General features: G+C 45.6%; 1 protein-coding gene across 1 annotated transcript in view; it reads right to left on the bottom strand.

The window, feature by feature from the left end:
• Nucleotides 1–19,433, bottom strand: part of LOC144178081 (atypical protein kinase C-like) — a 36,155-nt gene that overhangs the window by 5,381 nt on the left and 11,341 nt on the right. Inside the window, exons 3-7 of the mRNA XM_077705609.1 lie at nucleotides 18,915–19,076; nucleotides 14,592–14,689; nucleotides 10,699–10,832; nucleotides 5,455–5,540; nucleotides 2,707–2,782 (exon numbers count right to left, since the gene is read on the bottom strand). Coding sequence (XP_077561735.1) covers nucleotides 2,707–2,782; nucleotides 5,455–5,540; nucleotides 10,699–10,832; nucleotides 14,592–14,689; nucleotides 18,915–19,076 — 556 coding nt within the window. The remainder of the gene's footprint in view (nucleotides 1–2,706; nucleotides 2,783–5,454; nucleotides 5,541–10,698; nucleotides 10,833–14,591; nucleotides 14,690–18,914; nucleotides 19,077–19,433) is intronic.

The following is a 19,433-nucleotide window of genomic DNA, read 5'->3' as shown; positions in this document are numbered from 1 at the left end:
AATTGAAAGATGCTATGTTAATATGGTAATCGGTAATCTACGTATAGTGGGGGCATGAAGTTCGGGGATTGAAAAAAAAATGGAGTAAGAAGAAAGAAGGAAAAGAAGCGATTGAAAGAAGAATTAGGAAACCATGATAGAGCGAGCTCACAAAGAACAAACATGAAAACAGCGGTTAGCGCGACAATTCGGATTTAACTAGAAACGGAGATTTTTCTACGCAAAAAAATATTTCTAGACACACCACACAGAGCAATTACACAGCTCAACAGCACACCAATTTTTTTGTGACAAGGCGAGCTTGTCACCCTGCACAGTAGCATGTAAAAATGCGCAGGTAGGCAACGAAAAGAGCGTTTGTAGGAAGGCCGAACAACGATGCGCGAAAGTCGCAAGCGCCGAGTTCAAGGGAATGCCCAAAGCACAAAGGGGAGACTGATGCCTCTAATTTGTGTTTTTCTCGAACGGCCTGTTCATGTAAGCTTGCTTTGCGGGTTCCGGGTGTATCATAAGTCGCATGTGTTGTTTCATTTCCGATGACCGAATGAATATTTTAGAACTACAATTCGGTGAATCCTATGTCAGGGCCTTCGGATCGTTTCGAATAGGATGAAAAATAAATTCTTTCTTTGTTAGTGTAGGTAAACATTTGTCTACAAGTTCTCTGAAATAAAAAAGGACAAGGTAAAGCATACTAAAAAATTGTGCAAACTCGAGAAAAATTAGACATACAGTGATGGCAGAAACAACAAGCACGCTCCCGCAAATAAACGGTTAACTTTGAGGAGCGACCTGTTGTTTCTAATTGTACGAGAAGTGAGAACGCGATTCAGCGCAATTTAATTGAGCCCACAACCACAATTTTTCGGTTGTTTAACAACCTTATGAGAGATTTGTAAAGGTAAGACCCAAAAGGATTAACGTAATAAGTTTTACCTGTTATTTTGCTAGGACACTAGATAAACTCTCACTGCACAAAGCGCTGTTACACGGGAGCAGCTTCATATATAGCCACTATCCCGTCGCGGCCGGCGTCAACTGAAGCAGCGCGGCGAGACATTCTTAATTTGCACTTAACCAAATTGAGGCGATGAGGGTAAATTAGTGCAAAGAAGGTCCAACCGAGTCACTTTGGCCATTGCAGAGGCATCATGCCTGCACGAAAACAAAATGACTTTGAAGGTCCATGCCAGCTTCTTTAGACGCTGCAACTCTTTCACCCTAATGGAGTCGCCGTTGTAGCAACTCCCTCGAGGTTACTTACAAGCCCAACAAACTGTAAAGCTGGGTACGACAGCCTAACCTTGTAAATGTCTGCTATCGGTACCGCAGTTATCTCTGGAATGTCAAATTGAAACACTGCCCACGTACAGATCCCGTTAGAAACTGGAAAAAAATATCTTTGCCTGGAAGAAAGTGATAGAAACGACATTTACGGACACCCATATATGTCGTTTGTCGCTCACGACTTCGTCCTCTGCTTAGTGTCTCCCCTTTGTAATTAGGTCATTCACTAGCTAGCTCAAAAACCAGTTTTGTTAAACGCCATCCGCGCCGCATTGGTGAAGTTTTCGACATCATGATCGATCTTCACCTGTATACGTCTACAATTCAACAAAATTATTGCGATTGCGTAATGCATTGTCAGCACCAAAGCCGTAGCTCCTCCCAACTGTTGCTTCTGGCAGGCGCCTTCAAGGATTACCCGCTGGAGCAAGTTTTGGTCCCTTCGACAGAAAACGATCTGCAGTGTACACTTGCGCAAGTAATGAGATATTGGTTGATATTTATTGATTTGATTGATTGATTGTAGGCCTTACGCGCCGTCGCAACGCAGGCGATGAGGCGCCCCGTAGTGGAATGCTCCGGATTAATTTTGACCACCTGGGAATCTTTAACGTGCACCGAAATCTCATACACACGGGCGTTTTTCGCCTCGATCAGAAAAGCGGCCGCCGCGGCCGGGAATCGAACCCGCGACCTCGTGCTCAGCAGCACAACGCCTTAGCCAATGAGATATTGGTAATGTATTGTTAAATGTCAAGTTTTGCATTTCAAGATGTACATAGAATTGAACGCGGACCGTCGCCGGGCGAATTCGTTCAGCACTTGCGTACACTTTTTACTACATGAATTGCACACAATCTTTTCAACTATGCCGCCATCGCGAATACAAGTGTACACTACCATCAGGCGCTTTTGCTTATTAGATAACAAGAAAAATTGGCGTAATCTAGGAACCTTTCGTATTCCTCGTAGCCCAGGGGTATGCCGAACAAAAAGAATACACTCAATTTTACCGCACTCAAGTATCTTCTAGATTCTTTGTGAGCGCTACTCTGCCTCCTTTAACTAAGCAAGGTAGTCCTAGCATCAGCGAAGTTCCCACCAAAACTAAAATGCTCTAAACCCGTTTGGTTCTTTGGTGTATCAGTGAAGATAAAAACGCTTCCCGGTCATATAAATATGAAATAAAATTTCTACTTAAGAAACTTCTGTTCATAAAGCTAGCTGCAGCTGATAAATTGGCTTTCCTCTCAACAAAACGGTGATCCGCTTATGTAACCACTCTTCAATAGTTCGGCTTCCAAAATATGTCGTTGCGACTTTTCTTCATTTTGGCTGCGGGTAATTGACCCGTGAACGTGAATGAACATCGCTTTGGCGAAGCTACTTACGAGAAGTGCCACTTAAACAAAATCTTACCGTACACTTCCATCCTCAAAACTTCCGGTGCCATGTAGGGTATGGAACCAGTACGGCTACTCGACGTCTTGCCGCGCTACAGGCACAAAGAAATATAACAGAGGGGAGAGAAAACACGTGAACTCAAACTGTTGTCAAAATTTTGTCATCAATTTTGGCAGTATCGCTACCAGCTATAACACACGAATGCATTGCTCTATATTCAGATACAACAAATGGTACCGGAACTCTATGTATTTTAAATATGTTTATCTTTATTTATTTTTTATGATGAAACGTTCATTCCACTCACGTATAATTCAATAAAAACAGCGGTACTAGGCATAGATACTCTTTCTTCCTGCCAAAATGCACCCTGTAGAAGGCTCCGAAAATTCGAAGGTTAACTCTTCCTACAGCCTTTTCTGGCTTTTAATACGGTTATTACGTTTTATTTGTGGTATAGCAAAATATAAAGCCCTTTCTCGCACTTCATGCGGTCTTCACTCTATATGTGATAGTGCGCAATAGAAAGTATGTCACTGCCACAAAAGAATTTTGTAAAAAAACTTGAGCATTACGTATGTAAAAGCTCTAATTGAGGTAACCACGCTCATGACAACAGAATCCCATGCCTCCTAAAGCGGCTGCTTTTGAGCTGATCAGAATCGATAAATGGGTGAAATTTAGCACCGTAATGGCATCTTACCTGTCAAGTGTGTCATAAATAGGAACAGTTTTCTTGCTTCATTCTTACATTCCCTACCAGCCCATTTTAAGTGTGGACTGGAGAAAATATATTTTACTGCACATTCAACTTAGCGGGGCTCAAAGAATGTTAAATCTAGTTCAGTGATTCAGCGGCAAAACCAAATGCGTTTGATTCTTAGAGGGTGCCCTTGAATAAGATGTGCGTTCATTTCGAGGGTCTTACAGCATGGCGTGAAAGCCTGGAAAAAAGCACAAGACTCGGCACGAACATATCTCATGACGTCGTGCAGAAGTTACTTCACACATGTTAACATGTGGGAAGTTAGATGCAATGGGACGCGATTGCACCCTTTGGATGAGTGCATCTTCAACTACGCACGAAGGATTTGAAACCATTGAGATTGAAGGCTGGCCTAAAAGCAGTAGTTGAATTCATAAGGAACGACTCTAACCACCTACAGCTACTCAATATTCAATGCTTCGAAAATTATCTGAATATAAGTATTGCCTTAGGGGCAACGTCCAATTACGAAACACTGGTGTTACTCTGCAGTTTGGGGCCAAGATTAAAAATTTCGCTACGAAGTGATATTAAATATTCAACCTTTTCACTCTGTGCTTCTGGCGGACGGGCGACAGTTTTTAGCACATGACGTAGCGGATACACAAAATTTTGGTAAACGGTAGGAACAAAATTCCTTTTTCATTGCTGCGGCGGTCATCCCTCAATCGTCGCTAGCGACCGCCATGAATGCTTCTTTCTTGTTCTGTGTCTTTTTTGGCTAATAAAATGTTCTCAAGCCATTCTTCAAAATAACCAATACATGCATGCAAATGCTTTTCTGATGAATGCATTGATCTTGAAATGGGTGCTTATTGATAACTAATGCGCTCAAAATGGACATGCAAGTGATAACACGTATCCTTTTGAGGTCTAGGTCATATTAACCTTAAAAATGTGGCCTATTATTGACTAATCTGCACAATGCGGACATCCAAGTGTTGCGGCACACAGGTTTGAGGTGCACAGTGTGTTTTGAGCGGCAAGCAACTTTGGTGGTGAAAGCGTGCCGAAACTGCTGATTTTCGCTTTGCAACGTGTGTAGCTATACGACGCCTGTATATTTAAAGACACGAGGAGCCTCTGGAGTTTTTGTTTCGGGCATGAAATACATGAAAACCTAGCTGGGCATGCTTCAGAAATTTATTCGATTGCAACAACATTATTCGACTTATTCTCAGTTGTACTATCCCTGTGTTCACGCTTTTGTCAACTTTACAGAATTTATAGGTCTAACTAGAATTTCACCTTGCAATACCGTTTGCACGCTCGCCGGTCGCTGCATTAGTATTAGAACGCCGTCTACCATTACGCTCGCGTTGCTGTTATCGAGCCCTATTTGCAACGCATACATTTCTAGATTAATAAACTTTACTGTGCAAACTAATGCACGAAAGCCAGCTTATGCACACCAACCTTACAGAGTCTTCAGTAGTGTCGACTTCATTCTTAAGAAACATGCATTGCTGTGGGGGCTTTTTCTCAGGGGTAATATAAGATTTTGGAAAATATGAAGGCTCCAGATATTTGGTCTTGTAAAGCTGAACTGACTTACACCGGCGTCTTTAAACATGACGTCACGTTCAAACCCATATTCATTGAGGCGGGGAAGCAAATTTTTCCAGGGTCAATAAAAACCGCTTTATATCAAACATCATGGCCGTGGACCATGTAGAAGTAAGCTTTGCCTTTGCAGGCTCCCTTTCCTATACAGCGCTTTGTGCACCCAATGTATACCCGCAGGCCTTTCTGAGCACATAAAATGCTTCTTTATGCAGTACTGCAGTTTGCGCAGGATCAGGCTTACCCGCGAACAGAAGGAAGTATCATGGGTGTTTTGTAGTCCCTGCGTTCTGCCCTTCATTTATTCTTGGTCCTGTCACTGGTAAGTAAAAAAACTCCTGTCTGCCTCATGTCAGTTGTATTTCATTTGTAACAAAAACAGATAATGGACATGCAGATGAATTTGCGCACTGATTTCTGCGGATGCCACTTACCGAGCATGTGTCGAAGTCGAACAGGCGAGCTACTCCGTTCATGTCGACCAGGATCGTTGAAAGCGAAATGTTCCGGTAGACCCTGTCTGTGCAGCAAGAAACGCAGCATATGCAGCACAGCGCTGTTACTTTTGCTTTTCGAGTGGATTGCGCAATCAGTGATTCTCCCAAGCAACAGACTTTAGTGTGATGGTATATAATGGTTTTATAATTAAAAGCCTCGTGAATGAGATTGTAAGAATGAATGCGTCTTGAAACTGCTTTTCATTTGGATCTGAATAAGGGCGCATAGCCCGAAGAAGAAAACCATGCAGCGCGACAAAGGATTGGTATTTTTTCTATATTAAAATCAGGGTTGGCTTGTTACTGCGAGGTGAGCATGTCCGGGTGTTAACTGTTTTCTCTCGCTGTGTCTTTCTCGCTTTCATAAATACTATTAAAACACATATATTATATTTTAAGTTTGTTCCGCGTCAGTGTACGTCTTCTCGGTAAGGGTGCCACTGAAGTGTAATGCGCAGTCCTTCCTTTGTTCTTGCATTTTTCCCGCAGCGGAGCTTTTCATCGTCATTTTTTCCTGTTCTTGGGCTCCACTCCACCAGGACCTCGCAGAACGCAACGGCGAGCATAGATTGCAAAGTAACATATATTTTTTTTATGTTAAAGAAAAGACGGTACATATGGGAAGTTATGGTTGCAAAAAATAGATGGGTGGGAGGTTTTGTTTTTGCGTTTTGAAGCTTTGAAACGGCGGTATAGACTTATGGGTCTTATTCTATATCAAGGTATTGGAAGCTTTTATATGTTCATGCAACTTCATCTATCAATTTTTATCTGATTTTGTGCAACCTACCGGAAGTTCCACCGCAAAGCCTTCCTGAATCTGATTAACACGTTGAACTGGAGTAATAATTACACATGGTTGCGTGAAGAAAATTAAAGCCACGTATTTCTCCCCTGGTGCCTAGGGACAAATGCGTGTATGTTTTGATTTTTAACTGTCATACAATTTTTGGGGGGTATATTTAGTGAAGTTAGTAACAAACAACAAAGTAGTGGAAAATAAAATGACGGACTTGGGAATACGGTTTCAGAGTGCGATACTGTGCGGTCACAAATCTGGCCATCAGATACTAAGGCGATAAACCCACTAACAGCCATCGGAAGTCCGCGACTTTGGCATAGAGGGTGAAGACGTAATATATCCCACTAGAATACCTTTTCATATGGTGATCTGCAGCGCTTATCTAGCGTGTTTTGTTGCGTAAGCTACACTGGCCGAGGTAGAGCAGTTTCGCGTGTGCCGCGAAGGGTCGTTCTGCGCAAGCGTGAGGAGCATTGGATTGGTTTGGATCGGATCGGATCGGATTGGCTTGGATTGGATTGGCTTGGATTGTATTAAATTGGATTTTATTGGATTGAAATTCAATCCAATTGGAGTACGGGTGTGTAGAGAAGTGGGTCTGCACATTCGCCGGTCTGCGCATTGCAGAGGAGTGACGTCATAGCCGCGGCAGACGCACTGGCGCCGGCGCGTGCCTAGCTGTGCGCCTCCGTTATGCAGCAGCAGCTAAGTCTGACGCTTCGCAAGAGCCGCATGACAGCCGTTTCGCATTGCTCCTGGAGAGCCGTGCTGCGAATGCGCGAGGACCAGTGACTGGACTGGACCGAACTGGACTGGATTTGATTGGATTGGATTAGATTGGACTGGATTGAATTGTATTGAATTGGAAATTGTTTTAGCAGCAATAAGCATAATCAGCTAATCCTAGACAACCAGGAAACCGAAGAATAACCAGCTGAACCTTAGCTCGCGCTACAAATACCCTGGCATAGCCGAGCTAAGCCACTGCTAATTTTTTGTTTCCAACTGTGTCCACGCCAATCTGGGGCCATTTTACGGGACGCTACAGTAGCAACTTACGTACCTTAGCTTCATTCTGATGAAATATAGTTGTCGCTTTTTAGCCCTTTTCTGCTCACACAGAACATATGTGCTCTAAGTCTGATTGTTACTGAACTGCAAGGATTGCCACGTAGTGTTAAATATTTGTTTACATAACTGGATCAAAACACCCATGGGCATGCTTGCAACCTGCATCACTACAAGCAGCACCACATCTTCCGTTGAAATAAAAATGTCGCGCGCTTTATCTTAATACCGATCATCTTAACCCCGATAATACGACTTTCAAGGGACCGCGAGAAACTGTCATTTGACTGGGGTGTCGTACGACCGGAGTGCGGGTAAATGCCGGCCTAGTAGACGGTCACACGCGACAGGTGGGCTAAGAACTTATTTAAAATACTATATTTAGCGCGTTCGTGTGTTATTTGCGAGCCTTTAGCTGAACTCCCAAGTTAAAAGCAACGCCTACATTGTGCTCCCCTTCCCGTATATGGCACATGTCCAGCTAGCCCGACAACCAAGGGCCGCGCACTACGCGATATAAAACCGCCGTGGTCGCGCAAACTGGAAGAAGAAAATGCAAGTGTGAAACTCCCAATGCCAAGCGTAACGAACGATAGTACAAGGCGGAGATGAACAAAAAACACCATTGCCGTGCATGGTGGAGACATCATATGAACGGAACCACGCCATCGCTATTGGGTCATAGTGCTCAACACATAGCTCTTTTCATTTCCCACAAGACTCATGAACGCGAAATAGATAAGATAATTCAACCTTTGCGAGCAAACCCTGTTGCGGCGAAAGTTGTAGCGTGTTCTTCCTACAGTCGCTGCGGCGGCTAGCGAGAGACCCAAAATTGCGGTGCCAACGGGTACGTGTCTCCCCCCATCGCCCACCTTTGCGACGGACGCGCGTGAATTCAGGCCCTAGAGCGAAGAAAATAGCGGAGTGGCAACACAGCTTTCGATAAGCAGAGAGCCGAGATATGCGGAAGAGTCGTGAAAGCAAGAAACTTGGATCGAGCGTGCGGGGAAGGCGGCTGTCCGGCCATCGCCGTGGGGCTGCGTCGGATGTCTTTTCCGCGATCGGCGGCTCAACGGGAGCTTCAAACTCACGTCCACCTGCCACCTGAACTTCGACTTCTCGCGGTTGGTGCGGTGGCGTACTGCTACAATACGGGGCTGTCACAATTTAACTCCCGCTCACGAGTTCCCGCCTGCTTGCTTGCGTCTGTTCAGTTGGTGGTCTGACGAGCCTGCGCACCTTTGCAGATCAGGCAGCGTCAAACGGGGCTTAAGAATAAAGTTCAGGACAAGGTGGCGAAGCGGCGTAACATACGGGAAAAGCGCCGGTTTACCTGCGCCAGTGTCCGTCGCATGAAGCGGACCGCGTGCTCCCGAGCGTCATATGATCGGGATTTTTAATGCATTATTTCTATGGGGAGTTTGCCGGCACCGAGGTGATCCGTCGTAAGAAGTGGGTCATCGTAAGTAAAGTGGACGCATCAGTGGGGTTCCGCTGTACTGGAATCGCAAACGAAATAAATACTGAGACAGCACCTTCGAACTTCCTATGAGTGGTGACTGCGCGAAGATGGCAAGCTGGGCGAGTTGGTATTGGTTCATGGTGATAGAAAATAGCCAGCGCAAGAAAGACGAGGACGAGGAAGGTAACAGACACAGCGCGACTCCGCATACTCGCTGTCTCAGTTGAATAGAGACGAGTGCGCTTGCGAGTAAAAGTCGCACATCGCTCTCAATGATAAGCCCTCACTCACACAGCCGTCACCTTCTCCGTCACGGCACCGTCACGTCAAGAAACCGCGACGGAGACGCAAACGGAGTAGCGTTCGTACTGGAGCTCTCCATCAGAGTACAGGGCCGTCTGCCTAGCGATCATTTTAGCTGAGAATTGAGCGTGCTTACTCTCAAAAGTAAAGAAATTGCTTAGATGTCTACTTGGGCTCTTTCCGCTAAATTAAGCCGTAAAAAATGTTTTCGGATTGGCTGGTGTACCACGGGGCGTGGTCTCGTCGCGTTGACGGAACAGGAACGTAGAGCTCGGCTTCCCGTCACAGTCGCTCCGTTTTCGGCAAGAAATCGTCCGAGAAACCGTCGCCCATGACGGAAGACGGTGATGTGACAGTGAAGTGACGGGGCGAAAAACGGCTGTGTGAATGAGGGCTTAGGCTGTCAGCACGTTAACTTCTCGTTATAGGGACGCCCAACGAGAACCACTGAAATTTCACAGGAACACCTTGACACATGGGACGCTTAAGAAGGCACAAGGATCGCTGGCGTGGCTTTTCCGCATACATACGGCGCTGCAGCAGCTGAAGAGCTGAGTTCGAATCGCTGGAAATTGCGATGGCAGTCGATTTCAAGATGACAGTGTGTAAAGCGCAGCTTCTACGGCAAAACATTCACTTCCGGTAGATTAAACCATAAGGTTCACCCTGTAAGCCTAGGAAATATTTGCACTGGGCATGAAAAAAAATCCGCTCCGCGGTCGCGATCGTTCCCAGCAGCTGCGACACCAGGCATATCAACCTGCCGTACGAAGGGGCTGAAAAGAACCGAAGCATATATGCTCCACGAAGTGAAAACGGCCTCACCGGGTTCACCAGCCTGACTATAAGATGTCCGTGTTGCCTTATCTTTTTTGTGCCTCTCTCGCGGTGTTCGTGGGTACATTGGTCACCACTATATCGACTGTTCCGAGCCCAACCTTGAGCGGACGAACTTGTTTCCCGGGGTCCGAAAGCAAGGATGGCTACAAGCTTTAGCGGGGAACATTAGTTTTCGTAGGGGTCATTGGAGTTGCGTAAGAGACGCGTCTCGTCTCTGGTGGGAATATTTGCTATCCAAGTGACCACTGATCACTTTCCATGTTTTCAATACGATGTGAGGTCGCTACGGAGGAGCAATTTCTGGCCGTCGCCGCCACCGCCGCCGCCGCCACCGCCACCACAACCTACAATTAGCTTACAATGGCTGTAGTAAGACTGTTCGATAGCAAGGGTGTGAGCTTGAGCAATTGGGGTGGCATACCAGTCACCGTGGTGCTCCGCTAATTTCCACCGTATTTGTTAATGCGATCAGCAAATAGTAACACTTTTCTACAATTCAATGCAATGAAAGTGGGGTAATTCCTTACATGAAACCCCTGCCGTCAAACGTGTTTATATTTATTTAAAGCAGCAAAGGAAATTTACCTTTTTACAGCGCGCTTTTAAACAAATATTTTTTTTTCTGTTTACGGGGCACCTGCTAGGTGTTATGCACAAAGTATAACACAGACGTAAATAAAGGCAGGACTTGGCTACATCTCACCTCTGTCGTGCACGTACTTCAGAGCAAACGTCACGTTGGCCACAATGTTTACGATGACGTCTTCTCGTAGGGCACCTTCCTCCAGAAGGCTCTGCAGGGTGCATCCTTCGTAATATTCGGCAACGAAAACGTAACTGAAAATTGAAGGCCTTATATAGCAGACTACCGACAGAGCCACGCGTGTATCTAACTTTCTCGTTTGAAAAACACCGGTCAGATTTGGCAGCATTGTTATTCATGCCAGAGAAGCACTGCATAACTTGAATAAAGGGAAAGTTTTGAATGCTGGCGGGTGCGTTTTGAAAGTCAACACCCAGCCTTGACAAACGATACGGACGCCGATTTCCAAGATTTCATCCGTAGTATGAAAGCTCGGCCACTGATGAGTAGGTTCGCATAACCTAAACACCCACTCAACTCTCACTAGCACTACGCTCTGCTTTGCTTGAAAGATAATTAATTGCTTTTTATTCACAATCTTGTTTCACACAAACGTTTTTCGCAATTTCATTTATTTGTAAACGCCTATATGTCTTACGTTTTCTTGGGTATAACGCGTGATGCCTTGGGCTACTGCACTGAAGGTGATGTCATGCAAAGCTTGTTGTTTGCATTACTCTTTTTTTGTTATTTAGCATGAGCCACATACTCTGGGTGTATGTGTGCTGCTTACCCACCGAGGGTAAATTTGCAGATGTAAACCACGCTTGAAAGCAAAGCGAAGTACTCCACAGGTCCAAAACCACAACTTGAGGTCGGACCAAGCGTGCTGTGAGTCGTGAGTGTTTTGTTACCCTACTTATTTCACGCAGACCCAGAAGTGGAGATGTCAAGCTCCTGTTTCCGTTGGCACTGTGTTGATTGGCTTAAATAAGCACACGTTTCATTGTTTATTAGGGTGATAAGGCGGTATTTATTTTATTAAACCTAAAAGAAGAAAAATTACCATACGTGGTTTGCGGGGGCCTTACCAAGTAATTGTAGTGACGTAAACACAAGGTTCTACGTGATTGGACGATATCCAAGATTAGAATTCAGACCAGTTTGTGCTTCCGTTCTGTGGGAGCAACATGCTTGGTATCCAACGTTATCGTTGAATGGGCATTCTCGGTATCTCAATAATCGGTATAGCACGCTTCTGCCACGTTGTCAGCTGTGAAATGCGTCAGATAAGCCTACCAGCACCGCTTCCAGCACCACTAACCACAACTTGGAATCGCAACAACCTCCTAAACCGCATGACCGCCTTCCGCGCAACTGAAGACGCCCAAATTCGATGCGCTTTTCCTCCACTTTAGGAGCTTTCCTGACTCGTTCCTGTACCGTAAGAGGCATGTTCGGACCAGGCCGAGAGTAGGCTGATTCGGGGCTTTTCCCACAAGCACTCCGTGCTTATGGCAACACCCCGCCAATGAGAACTCGCCAGCGCGTCAGTTTCAGTCTGTAGGCGTTCTGAGAACTCGCTCATCGAGCAATGAACGTTACAGCGCAAAAGTGGGGAACTCAGTGTAGAAAACATTGCCCCAAAACAAATCTATCAACTTCAAAACAAGAAACTCGCCCACAAGGGGATTCGAACTTGTGACTCGCGAAACAATAAACGTAGTGCTCCAGACTACTGGGCCATAAGCCAGTGGCGACAGTAACAGAAATATAAAGTATAATATGAATAGCCAGTTTTCATTTTCATTTAGTTTTAATTATGTCAAGCAGCTTAAATGACTGTTTCTAGTATAGCGCTCATGCAGTAAGCGTCCCCCAAATTCTCACAATATCATGTCTTGCGACGGCATTACTTAATTAGAAAAGCGTTCGCAGATCTGTAGCTGACTGCTGTGCTACTCACCTGGCAGGGAAAGTGCTTGTCACACGCTGGTTTTACGCTGCCTGATAAACGATTAGGTTGATCCTAATTCCTTAGTCCCTATATTAACTTCACTGACTCTTCTCCCGCCTTCAATTAGCTCTAGATTTTCTACTAGCTTAACACTCAGCGAAGCATTGTATGTTCGCTTTTCTGGAGCGACCTGGACTTAAAGCTTGATATATTCTGCAAAGTTGATACAGTCTTCCTTGCGTTGTAAGAAATTTAGGCTGCGTTCATGTAGTCAACTGCTACCCTGGTAAAATGCTGGTATAGCGGCCAATCACTCCGCTTTTTACCAGAATATCTATCTTAGATTAGGAGCTACGGGCAGTCGCGAAAAAAACTGCTTTACCGCAAAGCTTATGCTGTCTGCTTTTTTTCGACGTACTCACAACTAGTTTTAACCACTGCGGGCTATAGGTATGAAGAGTTGCTATAAAAGCATACAACATTTGTTTTGAAAATTTGTGATGTTACTGAAGAACGGTTAAACTTTATACTGGTCTCTCCAGGTATACATAACGGTTGCCTTTGGCACGGAGACAGTGCTGCAGGGAACGGCGTTCCAAGGAACGGTGTGCCTGGAACCAGTTTTTTGGGTGGAGAAACGGAGGAACGCTAGTGTTTTGTTAAGGGTCGATGGAACTACAACGGTAACACCTAAGGTGCATAAAGGAATGGCAGAGGGAACAGCGTTCCTCCTCTAATCGTTTTGTTGCTAGGATAGGCTGTTTTGATGTCAAGTGTTTGGGGGACTGAAGCTAGTAGAAAAAGCCATCATAGATCCCTGGCAGTTCTGTGTGCTACCAGGTGACCATCAACATAAAGACAGAGCTGGCTGCGGTGGCCAAACTATGCAGCGCAAATTTTGCCACCTCGTCCGCCGGAGAAGATTTCTTCTCATTCGGTTGCCGAACCCCTCCAGCAGAGGCACAAGATGAGGTTTCACGGCACCTGCTGGCACCGGCTGCCTACCCGCTGTCGCAGATCAAGAACGTCGAGGGGCTGAAACACCTTTGCCTCAAGTACAACACGGGAGTATACTCTATCGCTTCTGTGGAGCGGCTCTTCAATATTTCCAACGAACTGTTGACGAAAAATCAGGTTCGTCTGTCCCAGTCCAACATCGAGATACAACTGTTATGAGCTCAAACAAGCGACTCAACTAAGAAGGTAATATGCATTACGGGCATTGTTTCCCATTCATACTCTAGCACTGAATCAGCAACGATTAAATGTCTATGTAATATTCTTTTGTTCTTTTGTGCGCGGTTTCGTGCGCAACAAATTTAATTGAGTTCATGCATGTCACTAACCTTCAATGTGCACATCTGAAGCATGGTATCCTGACTGCGCGCTTGATGACCGAATTGGAAAGTACCATATATGCTGCTTTTGTAATAGACGAGCCCCAAACTTGTCGTTAGACATGTCTAGAGTATTGTCGGTGCTCCCTGCAAAAACTCGTCTGGGATCTCTTCCTTGGATTCTTTTTATCCCCAGATACATTAGTGTCCGCGGTGTTAATGTTCGTATAATATGCGCAGTGCCAAGTCAGTTATAAATTGCTCTCTTTATTTCGCCCCGGGATCATCCGACACTATATTTACATAAAAAATCAAATGTAACGTAATGTAACCGTAAGTTTTAATGTTCGAAGTGTAACTGGAACCCGTTCCTTTCGCATTAAAGAAAACTGTAACTAGAACTCGTTTAAAATTAGGAACGAGGGCGCTTTCGTTCCGGTTTCAGATGAACACGTACAACACTGCACCAACATAATTGCATAAATTTTCCCTCACAAGCGAGAAGAGAAAACATCTGTATCTGGTTCCAATAAAAGGTTTACGGATTACCCAATATGGGTTATCCTTGATAGATTGGCGCAACCGTGCGTGACCTAGGGCTAACGCTCATATGCATGTTCTCTATAGAACTCACTACGCAACTGAGTATGATCACGATGCATTTATATGTGCCTTAACTTAGCGCGAAACCCATGCGAGTATCGGTAGTGCATGCTTACCATTGGGAAGTGGAAAAGAATGCTTTCAGCCCCACGATAAACTGGCAGTCTGACAGGGCCTCCCAAGCCTTGCGCTCTCGCATGATCTCGCGCTTCATCTGCAAGGTAAAGATCGAATGGATAATTTATTTCAGATATTGTGAGCACCGGCGCCATCGTTGGTACGGAGCTGCCACTGGACTGGTCATTCCACCTAAGAAGCACACCATCATCGTGTCACATGCAAGCACTGATTCACAGTCTTCATCACCCAGTCTATCGCATTCAGCATCATCGTTTTTCTGAAACGGCTCTTCCGGGGGGTGGCATCCTCATTACAGGCGTCCTCCAAGTCTTTCTTGCGTGAGTTTTGATATACATAGCTAGGCAGCTTCCGCTCGGGGAAGCAGGTGGGATTACATTTTGGGAGGCATCTTTTTATCCCCAAATCTAATGTCTAAGTAGATGGCCTGAGAACCGAAAGGCACATTGCAACTTGACAGGAATGCAGCCCAAATTGCAACTGCTGCATGCGTCTCTGCGTGGGTGTGTGCACACGTGGGAGAGAGAGAAATGAAGATAGGAAGAGAGAGACCTATAGGTAGGTACGTAGGTAGGTTGGTAAGTAGGCAGAGAGAGACAGATGGTGAGAGAGATAGAGGGAGAGAGACAAGTACCTGATTAAATAAGGTAGCGAAGTGGGCGAGTTGGAGTGCGTTCATAATGGTCAGCGCAGAACACACAAGCGCTGTGTCGCTTGTGTCGTCCTTACTCTTTTTGTCCGGTTTTCGTCTGCGCTGATCATTACGAACGTACCTGCTTAACACAGCCCGATCTGTAACTGACCACTACCAAAGTCACCACATTTAGTTAACAGCAGACACATTCAAAGCCCTGAGAAAGTTTGTGGTTTAATTCCATCTTTCTCTTCGTTTTGCTGCAATAAACACGCCGACTTTAAACGTGCTACGACCAAACACTATAATAGAAAAGATATAACAGAAACAAAAGGGCCAAGGTGATGCTATGCACTTCGAAAGAGTCGCCTATTATAAAAATGGCCGAGTAATTAAATTGTGCCGATTTTCTTTTCGGAGCCTCGCTAGCTGTCGGGGTTGTGTGCGCGTATACCTCATGAGGAGAAAAGGGATGCGCCTTGTAAAAAATGCACATCAAACCTTTCATCACTATTCCTAACTGCACGGAAATGGAGTCATAACGCTGTAGCCACCCCAACCACGGCTCACGTCATCGCCCAACCTACCACGTAACGCCCCTCATCGAGATCACATCGGTGCAGATAAGGCCAGAAAGGAAAATGCACGTAAGCAGATCCATTCTTAACTGTCCAAGAAAACCCAGAGACCACCTTGAAGACGGGAACACATTCCTGGAAGAAAGTTGTAAGCTGTCCATATGGCAAACGATATAGTTAGCTGGCGTCTTCATGGCCGCGAATGTGGATTGTGCACACCCTAGTACACTCAAAAGGTATTACACAAGCCACTGCCCATAGTCATCCATCAACACTCATTATTAACCCTTTATTGCTGCGGTAACCGAAAACAGCGTGAGCAGACATACTACACCGAACCTCGCCTTCACACACCGCATCCGTATATCACTGTCAATGTACATATTTTTTATTCATTTTAAATGGATTGCTTATTTATTGATTGTTTTTTGTGGCTTCAAATATTTATTTAGCTTCTTTTTGGTGAAAAGCCGCATTACAGAAAAGAGATAACGCAGTTTGAAGCCACTATGAGAGAGAACTTTGAGACGACCACAAGGCACCAACCTCAGAGGAAGTTGCGGCCATAGACAATAAATTCAGAATGCAATGTAGCCATACGCCTCCATTGAGGTGGATACGAAATTTTTCTTCTCAGATCGAGAAAAGACTGTACGACGTCCCCACTCGAGGACAATAAGGAATGCAGAACCTAAATCTTTACTCAACATCGTACGGCCATGAGGTCCTCTAGCCTCACTGAATATAACTTAAAGGTGGGCCAACAGGTCCTCAGCATTCATGTACGCAACGCAGATAAAGCCGCCCTTCAAGAGTTCGGATCGGCATGACCCGCTTTTATCGTATCTCTTCACCGCCCACTTTCCCTTAATCGGATCTTCCCTGTGACATCGCCCTCTGGGAGGAATCCCGCCTCCGTAGCAATAATCTGCATGTGGCGTTTTTACTAGCAGTCACCTGCACCAGGCATGTGAACCACCCACGTGCCTATTTCAGGCAACTGGCAATTTTTCCTGGCTCGTGCTGTCTTTACCATGGCTGGTCACATGATTTCACCCTGCACTGCTCTGTCAGGCTTTGTGCAAATACCTCCTGAAGTGTGGCCCCGCACCATGGCGCCTATCTCACTACAGTGATTTATTTGCTTTAGGGGTGTTGTCAACGGTCTCCTCGTGCTTCCCTAGGCGATTCGGGAATCTTTGTAATGCTGAGTTATGCTTTAGAGCGAAGTTTCTGATTAAAAAAGAAAAACAATTGAACCAGGAACTCAAACTCTGTATGCTCACCTTACCCACCAGGCCCAGGAATTTTCAAAAGTCCTAGGCAGAGAGAACGCAGTAGAAACCTAGGGACAACTGATTGATTGATTGATTAATTCGAATTGATTGATTGATTGATTGATTGATTGATTGATTGATTTATTGATTGATTGATTGATTGATTGATTGATTGATTGATTGATTGAGGGGTTTAACGAGCCTACGCTTCACCGGTAATAAGGTTCTCCGTAGTGGAGGCATCCGCATTAATTTTGACCCCCTGGGGATCTTTAACGTGCGCCGACATCTCCAACACGCGCGCGTTATTGCTTTTCGCCTCCATCACAGGAGCGGCCGTCTCTTCCGGCAATCTTACCCGCATCCTCGTGTTCACGAGCACAACGCTTTAGCCACTGAGCTACCGCGGAAGGTACGGAAAAATATATTTTCAGCATAAAGCGTGTTTGGGAAGTGCTGGGCACACTCCTGGAGACTTGCTGGATGGGAAAAGCCAGACACATCGGCAACACTCACAACGTTACCTGACAGCAACGTGTTAGTGCCCTGGTAAGCCTAGCTCTCTCCTAGATGAACTGCTCACTTGCAGCTACGACGCATCATAGGCAACATAGGTTTTGGAAGTTTTTATGTGTTTTCGCCAACACCTGGTCTGTAAGGCGCACCGTAGTGGAGGGCAACAGATTAAAATTACTGACCCCGAGATCTTCGCCTTACCCCAAAATATCGACGCAAAGACATTTTTGCCTTATTTTGCTTTTCTCAGCAAAAAACCAGCGGGAGGATCTAACCCGTGTTGCTTGTTTGGCACAACGCCACCTGTATAGCTTTGCCTATCGCGTGAGGTTAAAATGGCGAGACAGCCATTTTTCATCTGCCTTTCATGCCCGTCTCTCTCTCTAGCCTTTCCGCGTGCTGCCGGCCTGAGTACTACGCGGCCAACAGCGCAGATTCACGTTAACTATGCAAAACCATTTACAGGGTGTGTACAGAATCCGCAAGGTGGCGGCCCTACGCCTGCACTGTTTAGGGTCCCTAAGAAGTGTGTTTCTCTGCTCGGCACACGAGTCCGGCCTCCCTTTTTTTCTTATTGTAAGGCGGCTGACACGTCACGCTATGTTATACCGGCAGCGTTGCCTCAGAAGCCCAACACGCCAGTGGCTAGTCACCAAGGCAAATGCCTAAAAAGAATAACACGTACCACACATTTCACATGCTGCGACCATGTCCCCATGAATCTTTGCGACCATGTCACCATGCAGTATTGCGACCATGTCACCATGAAGCTACGCTCGCGATGCGATACTACGTAAACTATGTTTAAGGTTACTCTGTTTTCCTCATGGTTTTCATCGCACTGTGTTCAGAACCTTGCACAGTTCAGGAAAATAACCGCGCCTTCCCCCTGATATTACACATTAGAAAGGTGGCTTAACATGTAGTAAAATTAATGCCTCTGAACTTAAAAAAAAACACCCGCTAGCAATAGCAACACAGTTCTAAACCGCCCCGTCCCCGATGGTCAAAGCAAATTGATGTATAGATTGCACGTTTTGTCTTCTTAAGAACGCGTGATGTTCGTTTTGAAAAAATGTTTCCATCCTCTTTCGTGGTCTTCACACCGTTTCCATCGTGCTTGCTAAGATTTGTGTGATGTTAAGTTTAAAAACCCCCGCTGGTATAGATTCTATCAACTTATCGCTGTGAGTGTTTTCTTATGGTCGACATCGAGAAATTCGTAGTCTTCAATGCTCAAAAAAGCTCGTGCACATTTGTTGGACCTATATCTGCAAATTTCTGGGGTCTAATTACCGAGCGGAAATGCTTCTTCCATACGATCTTGAGGATGGCCCACTCGCCGGAGAAAGTATGCCGTGCGCTGCAGATGAGATCCTGCTTGCGCGTGCGCAGGATGTCGATAACGATGATCCTTGAGAAAGACCAATCCTTCAGGCTCTCCAGTCGTGGCTTGTCCTGAAAGGGGGCCATTGACGCATCAAAACGTGTCGCGCAAAGAGGAGCTCGTAGAGTGGGAGCACTCACATTTTACAAAAGCTGGAAGGTCCCTATCGCCACGGTTCAAACGAGTGGCAAAGAAGAAGCTTAGTACTGCCACTACGCTCGTTCTGTGCTATCACCAGTGCTTGTGTGTTTCTCTCTGCCTACAACGGCGCCTTACTTCTGTGAGAAGGGGACTGGTGCTGCCGCTTAACAAGACGACGACTTTGGTGTGATGATGACTATCAAGATGACAACGAGTGTGGCTATAATTTTGTAAATGTTCCATCCGCGTTTTAATGCGCAGAATTCCTTGCCGAGCACACCCCTCCT

The sequence above is a fragment of the Haemaphysalis longicornis genome, unplaced genomic scaffold (assembly GCF_048455015.1).
Source record: "Haemaphysalis longicornis isolate Haplotype H1 unplaced genomic scaffold, Haemaphysalis longicornis Haplotype H1 scaffold_4, whole genome shotgun sequence".
NCBI lineage: Eukaryota > Metazoa > Arthropoda > Arachnida > Ixodida > Ixodidae > Haemaphysalis > Haemaphysalis longicornis.
This window is presented reverse-complemented; position numbering and strand designations above follow the sequence as displayed.